This window comes from Clarias gariepinus, chromosome 1 (genome assembly GCF_024256425.1).
Source record: "Clarias gariepinus isolate MV-2021 ecotype Netherlands chromosome 1, CGAR_prim_01v2, whole genome shotgun sequence".
Lineage (NCBI taxonomy): Eukaryota > Metazoa > Chordata > Actinopteri > Siluriformes > Clariidae > Clarias > Clarias gariepinus.
In genome coordinates, this window is record NC_071100.1 from 26,362,830 (window position 1) to 26,372,500 (window position 9,671).

The 9,671-nt window shown below is 35.7% G+C and overlaps 1 protein-coding gene across 1 annotated transcript in view; it reads right to left on the bottom strand.

Moving 5' to 3' along the window:
* The window catches only part of col4a5 (collagen, type IV, alpha 5 (Alport syndrome)), a 48,927-nt gene that overhangs the window by 22,643 nt on the left and 16,613 nt on the right, over positions 1 to 9,671 (bottom strand). Inside the window, exons 2-13 of the mRNA XM_053504993.1 lie at positions 6,074 to 6,133; positions 4,201 to 4,290; positions 3,815 to 3,859; positions 3,689 to 3,733; positions 2,793 to 2,855; positions 2,189 to 2,242; positions 2,062 to 2,088; positions 1,625 to 1,705; positions 1,383 to 1,445; positions 1,242 to 1,277; positions 1,085 to 1,126; positions 859 to 951 (exon numbers count right to left, since the gene is read on the bottom strand). Of these exons, the coding sequence (XP_053360968.1) occupies positions 859 to 951; positions 1,085 to 1,126; positions 1,242 to 1,277; positions 1,383 to 1,445; positions 1,625 to 1,705; positions 2,062 to 2,088; positions 2,189 to 2,242; positions 2,793 to 2,855; positions 3,689 to 3,733; positions 3,815 to 3,859; positions 4,201 to 4,290; positions 6,074 to 6,133 (699 nt within the window). The remainder of the gene's footprint in view (positions 1 to 858; positions 952 to 1,084; positions 1,127 to 1,241; positions 1,278 to 1,382; positions 1,446 to 1,624; positions 1,706 to 2,061; positions 2,089 to 2,188; positions 2,243 to 2,792; positions 2,856 to 3,688; positions 3,734 to 3,814; positions 3,860 to 4,200; positions 4,291 to 6,073; positions 6,134 to 9,671) is intronic.

Here is a 9,671-nt window from a genome sequence, read left to right on the forward strand (position 1 = left end):
CTCACCAATGAATTTCTCTATACTCCCTTTCAATTTAAATAATAGTCAAAATCATCACTACATATTAAAGAAGTTTGCTGATGCCATCTAGTGGATAATGTGAAAAGTTACTGTGGCACCATCTAGCGGTATAAACTAGAAACTGCTTATACTCAAGTCATCACAAAGTTGAATACTATAACAGGCAGAAGATGGCAAGCTAATCGAGCTGTAGCTCTTCACTCCTTTTGCATTCTTAAAGATGGCAGACTCGCCATCAATTTTTGTCACTGGCTACACAAGGTGGGATCAGAGAACCGAGAAGGCATTTCGAGTTTAAACTGGTTTCAATTGACAACCAGTGACTAAACTGTCATGAGAGTCACATTATTATTATTAGACTTTCAATCTTGAACTCCTGCTTGCGTTTTTAAACACCTTCTAAAACAATATGTAATAAATATTATGTACACAGATGTAAGCCATATCAAATAACTAATTATTGAAAGCATGTTACTGTTTTTATTGTAGTCTTAATAAAAAGGTTGAATACTATTTGTAGGCAGATATATGTTGTTTTAAATGCTTCCAGTCAATGTTGATGTCATTACAAGAAAAGAACATAAGCGTTAATATACAGCTTCATCTGAAGTTACATTACACAGGCTTTAAAGCTGCAGTACCCGCATGACATCACTAATTCCCTGTTAAGCTTCGCCTAGCGCTAGCATGTTTACCGATTGCCTGACCTTCTGACGACTGTTAATGCCTTTTTACAATTACGTTCTGCTTCTTGCAAGAAACTTGCCTTTTGATGCTAGTTTGCCGTCATCAAATGTTTTGAAATGTTTTTTCAAATGAAGATCATTATTACTGTACCTTCTCTCCTCGATGAATCACTGTGGTATCTTCAGCTGTAAGTTGGTCGACTTGCCCTGGAGGCCCAGGAGGTCCCTGCAAGCCTGTTTCACCCTGCGTGCACACACACGCACACACAAATTCACAGACAGTTACACCCAATAGAGCTGATCTTAAAACTTAATTTGTTTAGATTTTCATGAACGCTGTATTATTCAGACTTTGTGCTAATGAGTCATTGCTGTACCTTCTCTCCTTTTGGACCTTGAAAATTCAGCCCCATATTTCCCTATGCAAAAACAGCAGTGCAGAAAATTGAGAATCGTTTAAAAGCTCTGAACCAGATTTTAGAAGTATGCTTAAATGACACTCTGCCATGGCATGGCATTGAAAACACAGCTTACCTTCGGCCCAGGTGGACCAGGGGGACCTGGAAGCCCCTGATTTGGCAAAAAAAGAAATCATTACATGGACAGAACATTTATGAAACACACAGTTAGAGATTAAACGTGATATAGTCAGTGGTTAGAAAAATATCAACATACATCATAACCTCTCGGACCCTGAGGACCAATAGGACCTGGCAATCCGGGTGTCCCTGGATCCCCCTACACAAATATACACACAGGTGGGTTTGTCACAGGATGCTCATTGGAGTCTATAAGATACAAATCAATTATGCTAGCTTACCCACACGAGCAGGCTGTGAAGTTTTTCATATTTATTTATAGAACAAAATTTCTACAAATATTCGGTCTGACAGTTTGACATGTGGAAAGTGACATACTCTGGGGCCTGGGGGACCGATGCTTCCTGGTCCTCCTGGTGTTCCTGATGTTTCTAAAGGGATGACATCACCAGGCTCTCCCTGCCAGGACAAAGTGGAAGGCTATACTAGTTATTTTCCATTTCATGAAATATTTTATCGAAAATGTATTGTATATTAAAACAGTCTTACATAACCTACATCCTTTAGTCTCATCTAAATATAAATGTATTTATATGTTAAATATTTTACCATATGTGTATATCAATCGATTAGTTTGTATGTTCTTTAATTTTTTTTGTTTAATACTTATAATTACTTATAACTATAATATATAACTAGACCAGACAAAGCAACATTACTGATTTTACCCTAACAAACAAATTTATAAAAAAGAAGGAAGGTCTGGTTTCGCTATACTGTACATAGTAAAGCAAGTTGTTTAGAAAAACACTTGCCTTCTGTCCGGGATCACCACGTAGTCCCTAGGAAGGAGAGAAACACAAATAAAAGAAGCAAAAATTTTAGATTACAAAGTTGTTTAATCCACTCCAGAAATCCAAAGTGAGGAGAAAGAGCACTTACTGGATTACCATCTAAACCTGGGAAACCTGGACTTCCTGGTAATCCTCTTTCACCCTATGATCAAACACATCACAACATAAACATACTGTAAGTTGCTATTCATTACACATTCATTCAGACTGATTTAAATGTCTACACCGATGGTTCCCAATCATCCACACACCTCCCTCAAGGGGGCACCAAAGAGCACCAAGGGTGCGAGCTTTTGTCTGCCCTGAGGCTGTGAGTTTGTCGGAATGAGATTTGATAACTGTTCCCTAAATCAGAAGCAACTCTCAAATGCTGCACAAAATTCTCTCTTGTATATCACATCTTTGTCATTTGTGGAAATTGTCAAATGTTATAGTTGGTGACACTTACAATCCACCAAATGGGATCCAGACTTAAAAATAAAAAAAAAGATGTTTGAAAGTTCTATTTAACTGATTTGGTTTTGGATGTGTATCACACTATATAATTACAGAGCATCATAATTTCATAAATATCATCCTACAAAATCACATTAACCTCAATTATGACCTTCAATAAATCATCAGTGTTCATTCATATTCTTAAGCAATTTCCATCTTAACTCCAACACATTAGCGTTTATCAGGATACACACCTTTGTTCCGTTACATCCAGGAATTCCTTTTGGACCTGGAGGCCCATCCATTCCCGGAAGACCCTGTCAATCGAAAAAAAAGGACACACATAGTCAGAACCGTTGTAACTGGCAAGATAGAAGCTAAACAGCAATCCTCCTCAATTATTTATTAATTGGTTGTGGAATGGTTTCTTGTTTCTCCAGAATCTGTATAAATATATCAGATGTTGCTAATATTGTTCATGTATGATATGTGTACAAAAATCATGTGTTTAACATTAAATCATACACAGTTCTATTTTATCTGTTTTAACAAAAACAAAGCCTGCCATCCTAGGTATTTTCATGTTGTAGCTGCAAACTTGTACGTATATATATATATATATATATATATATATATATACAGTATATATATATATATATATATATATATATATACTTTTTTTTTTAAATCTAGAAACAAATTAGAACTGAAAGTTGGAATAGAACCTGTTGGCGTGGCGCTTATCGCCGGTACTCATCTGTAAGAAATGATTGGTCGCCTGTTGCATTTCTTCCTAATATTATTTTTTCTATATATTCATTTTCTTGCACATTGACTCTTTTGCTGATTACCCCCTTTCTCAAATACAATTACATGCATTGCTGTAAACCCTAAGACACTTTCTTATAGCCTCTGCCAAGAACACAAATTAGGAGTTTCATATTTAGAAAAAAAGTATAAAGCTTCTTATAACTTTATTTTAAAAATCTGATTTTAACTTTTAGCTTTTTTCCCTATGGTGTGTCTTATTTGCTACTTTTGGCTCCTAATTTTTTTTACTTCTTGGCTTTTAAACTCTCTTTAAATTTGTGTTGTTGCTGTTTCGTTCTTGCATCTTATTGTTACTATAAATCACACCAGTAGTACTCACTGGAATTCCTGGTGTCCCTGCAAATCCAGGAAGTCCAGGAGGTCCCTGCAAAAAGACACAGTTAGCTTATATAAACAGAAAACACAATTAGTTTAACGAGCATCGCTGTCTATGACACTTTCTTACTCTTATTCCTTTAGGTCCAGCTGGTCCTGAAGGTCCATCATCACCCTGGGGGGAAAGTGTGGATAAAATAGAATCATGTTTCATAAAATATAAATAATATTTTATTTAAATAAATAATAGTACATTCACATTACAGGCAAACTAAGTGTGATCTCTCCACATCATTCCTTTACAATCATGTTTATAAAGTGTGTAGCATAAAGCAAGCATTTGTCTCACTAGTGCTCAAAGCTACCACACAACTCTGCATGCACAGAGCCAGATGTGATTGTTTTAGTAAAATGCCTACAATGCGACAAGGACCCTTTTGTTTGTGATTGCATCTTAAGAAATAATAATGTAACATAGAACTGATTATATTATTTGACACCAAGTTGAGCCCTGACCTTTTCTCCACGAGATCCAATCGGCCCTTCTGGTCCGGGAAACCCTGGTAAACCTGGATGACCCGTCTGACCTGGGAAACCTCTATCACCCTGCAAACACACATACACACAACAATATTAGTTCCTCCCTAGAAATGAAAGATTAAAGGGTATGGCAGACGTCTGTGTCACCCAAGCTTGTATTTTGTGGTCTGCCCCATGATGGGGGGTTATCTGAGACGACAGAACTTAACATAATATATAAGAGTCTATTATTCTGTTCAAATGACCTAGCAGCCCATTTATCACAAAACAACAAAGGCTGTAAAATAAGGTCAAGATCAAAAAGGACATAAATATCTATGATGAATGCAGTCTTGGAAAGATATTGTTTTTCTACACATTGGATGGATGTGTATTAATATTATTATCTTAAGGAAATGGGAAAAAGGGTAGACTTCTCGTAAAAAGAAAAAAAGTGGGGAAAGTCCAGACATGAAAGGAGTCATGTTGAGACATTAGAAACCACACACAGTAAACCTCACTCTGTAGTGGCACTTAGAGTAAAGGAAAAAAGAAAACATTGTCCTGGCAACATCTCAACGATGAACTAGACCTCCCAACACCCTGCAGCTGTAGGGTACAAGGAACAGGTATGAGCTTAGCTCTGTCAGGCCTTAAGGGCACACAAAATGAACTATAATGACAATGTGTACACATGAATGCCAGAATCTGCTCACGCAAAACAGAATGACATAGATGGAAAATGTTAAACAACAAAACATAATATTATCGCGCTTCAGAGTGTCACGCACCAATTAACCCTTTATGCAATAATCAATCAATAAATCAAAATAGAACTGTGAGAAAGGGCATTGATATCCAGGTATCAGGGCATGTAAAAAAATGCTGAAAACAAATGAAAAAGACTAAAGTTTCAATTTAATAAAGATGTTTTGGCATATGTAAATGTTGATCTTGGCTTTCTATAAAGACTTTTATTATTTAATATGTATCATAGAATGTAGATGATTGTTTTACATGAATGTTTTTTATTTGAAAATTGAATTTTAATTTACCTATGTATTTTAAGTCCTCCTGTTTAAAAGCTTAGTAATTTTTAAATAATAGAATTTAAGCAAGTTCTTTTGTGCCATCTCTTATGAATAACACACATTAGCACAATTTTATTATTATTAAAAAAAGAGTAATCCAAAGGTGTCAATGAATGATTTAAAAAAGAAAATGAACAGAATAATATGAAAAAAAAAAATCTTTTTTAAAATTATTATTCTTACTCGTATGTTAAAATTGTGCTGCTAGGACTGTTTCCATAAAACAAACCAAAAACAAACATTAGCATTCATTATTAATACATTATTGATTACTGACTGTAAATGTGTTCAAATGTGTAAAATTTGCAGCCCTAGAAATCTGCTTAAACATTTCCTATATCATACCAGTAATACATTAGCCAGTAATTAGCTCTAGTGTGAACTGAATCTAACTACTTTCTAAGTCAGAAAACTTTTCATTTAATGCTAAGAGGTTGAGTCTTTGTAACAGTAGAATATTGAAATTTAACTCCATAGTTTTCTTCCTTTTTGATTGTAAAATATTTATTTATTTATTTATTCCACATGGTATTGTTATATCACCACTTTTACACATAAAAAGAATATATCATTTTAACACTATATCTGAACGTGACTATGGATGGTTATTAAGTTGTTCGTGGTTCATTTTGGTAGTGCTCAGCTAAAGAAGTGCAAATTAATAACATCCTCCAGTCAGCCAGTAATGCGTTTCTCAGGCATTTCACTAATTACTCTATCTGCATTTGTTTAATTAAATAACAGCAAACCGAGCACCAATTTATTCCGTAGAAACTCACCTTCGCTCCTTTTACACCACTGCAGTCACACTTCGGGCCAGTCCCACAGCCATGACATGCCTGAAACATACAGAGAGAAAGAGAGAGAGAGAGAGAGAAAGATAATAGATATTTGTAAGAAACGGTATTCTTTCCACCCCTAATTATCTTGTAATAAAAATTTAGTTTTATTATAAACCATTTAATTATTCATATATATTAATGACCATATATTTATTTTTAAATATTCATAAAAAGCCATATGAATGTCGCCATAGGAAATTTAAATATATATCCGTGTGTAAACATTCAAGTAGATCACAGCCATATACAATGTTCTGTACTCAGTAAAATAAAATAACATTCCTCTTTGCCATAAGCTGCATGATACCCGTATAATGTACATGGTGCTGACAGGAGACAAATACGTGGAGGGGGGTACAGTATGTGACTTAGAAGGGAGTGAGGCCACAGAGGGGAAGTACAACAATTTAAAATGCAAAAAACATTTAACCAGACAATAACAAACTGAAGTAACCATGAGGTCAAAAGCTGCAACTGGAACGAATCTGAGTGTAAAGTAAAAAGTATCATGGCAGTAATGATTGTGATTGCGGCTGTAGAGGAATGCATTTTCAGGCTCAGTGGAGTACTGTACTAATGTGTGTGGTGGGATGTAGTTTAAAAAAAAAATGGGTTCTTACCAATAGATGGCGGTATTTAAATGCTTAGTGCTAGTGAAGTATAAGCACATAGATCCAGTAAAAACACCGGCACACAAACTAAGCTACTAAACAGATGATAAAACAGACTGTATATAAAATGAAACTGTATATAAAATTAAACTGTATATAAAATAAAACTTTACTAAAACAGCGATCAAATCTTAGTGAAAGATCACGACTATGCATGCTAAACAATTTGTATACAGTATGTAATACTTTAAGTAATAAATTAAGCAACGTAAGAATGAAACAAATGTACTTTAGTGTGTGTGTGTGTGTGTGTGTGTGTGTGTGTGTGTCAGCACTCCAAGCCGATTAAGCTGTTTCTGATTCTGATCATTTAAACACCTTTCAAGAACAGAACCTGCCCCATTCTCACATGACCTCTGTTCTCAGGGTATGTGTGTGTGTGTCGGTATGATTTGGGTTTCCTACAGTGAATGGTCTGGAACAGAGAGTCCATGTAGCAGTTGAACAGTTCAAACAACTTATGACCAGCTCTAAAGTCAAAAACACATTCTCTGACATCTCATGGATGTCTCTGCGTATTAATACACAAGAGAAAGAGAGAGAGCTTAACTTATACTAAGAGACAGAAAAATAGAAGAAAGAAATGGACTGTACGTGTGTATCAATGTAAAAGGAATAGACCCATCTAATGTGTAATGCAGTGTAAATATTAAGGATGGGATCCACCGGGGACCAGAAAATACGATCATATCACGGCACAGAGATGCCGATTCAATTTAAGATTCTAGAAATACTATCACAATTTTATAAATTCTATAATAATTTCTTTTTTTGCAGGTTTTGTTAGAATTTTAAAGAAACTTAGCAAATAATGTGCTTCTACAGTACATTACAGGATGCTCTGCTGCCTGCCAATGTGTGAACAGCATTATAGGTGGACTACACCATATTACTACCTCAAATGCAGACATATACAAATAAAAAGTTAATGAAAAAAAAACACACCCAAAAAAAAAAAAAACCCATATTAGCGTCAGTGTGGCAATACACGAACTGCCACACACACACAAATCATAATATGTAATGGAATTGATTTTTCTCCTATCTCTAATAATACTCTACTAGTAAATGGTACTGGAATTCAATTTTCAATATTCATGTTGTTTAATTTCAAGTGCAAGGCTACTGGTCTCCATTTTCAATATTAAACTTAAACCTGCAATAAAATGTTTGACACATATACAACACTATGCTCATAGCAAGGGTCAACGATCAATAAATGACTCATGTTTTTTTTTTACACATATTATTAACACTTATTCTATTCTGGATCTCACTCTTATTGATCTTTCACTTAATGTTTTGTCACCCATGTCACAAATGGCCTCAGACAGAAGAAAAAAGTGACATTTATATGACAGGAATTATAATAATTAATAACAGAGAATCATTGAGAAGAAAACTAGTTTGAATTCATTTGATCCAAAGATCAAAAGAAAAGATCAAAGTCAGATTTTGATATTACTCGCCTTCTGTATGTGTCCTGGCATATTTTTCCAATAGCCAATCTATTCGAATATACCATAGTAATCATTCCTTTACATTAACCTTAGCTTGACATGAAGGTTTAAGCAGGCAACTTTCATACAGTATGCTCTAATAAATAACATCTCAGATGTGACAGGTTTGAGCGTTTAGCTCATTTCAGACATGAGCTCATATGTAAGAGGAGTCATTTTGTCTGAAGAATTCACCCGTATGAATTGGGGAGTACCAAAGAGGTATTAAAACTGCTCCCAACACACACATATACAAAGAGAGGAGAGAGAAACTATGAGCCCCCTGACACAGTTCCTGATGTAATTGCACATCTATTGAATGAAGAGATGATCATGACAGCTCTTCTGTTCTACAGATACATGCCCTGTCCACACACCTCCAGACTTTATTGTTCTCTTTCCCAGCACTAAGAAAAACACTCCAACTGATGTTTTAATCTGTCTATTTGTCTAAATCCTGCTCTGTATTTTTGCCAATTTATAAATTCTCTGTAGACCTCCGTGTCCTCATCAGATCAGCTAATCTCTGTGCTGAAAAACAAACTGAATGGCTTGCTCATTCAGCATCCGAATCGCACTGAACAAGGTTTGATAAATGGCTGATGGCTCATGAAACTGGTTCTGTGCAACACCTGCTCTTAACCAAGTCAGAAGAATGTACAGCGCCACCTAGTGGTACATAACAACAGGATGCTGTGGCTAATGAAATACATAGAAAACTAAAAACTTTGTGTGTGTGGCTGTGTTTATTTAGCCCCACATTAGCTGTGGTCTGCTGCTGATTGCTTCTGTCTGTTCCCAGCATTCTTTGGCCCTCAGATTATGCTGCATCAGTGGGCCACTAATCCTCTGATCCGCAAATACACATACAACCTCTCACACACACACAGCCCCGCTGTATAAGGTCCAGAGGCTTAAATGCCTAGGGAAAACAGGCAGCCAACAAGTGCAGCAGACAGTGGAGCAGGTGGCAAGAACATAAGCCAGACTGAGCAGTTCAGCACGTAGAGGCCTTTCTCTGATAACCTGCTGATAGCCGGGGCACAATGCGTCTCAGACAAACACCGTGCAATTCGAATAATCATTCTCTACCTTCACATAACCCTAATCTGATCAATGGGGAATCAAGCAAAAGTAAGGGAAGGTGTGTTTGTGTATTTATTGGATTGGAGATGCAAGACTGAAATTCCACACACTTTATAATCATCAGTTTGTTTCACAAATACTCCTTAATCACTCATACTGTGAAAAAAAAAGAATGAGGCTCAAATAGTGATTTCGTACATTCCCGTGTCAATTAAGTGGATACTACGAAATCATGTGTCTATGAGCTCATACAGCACCACAAAAAAAAAAAAAAAAAAA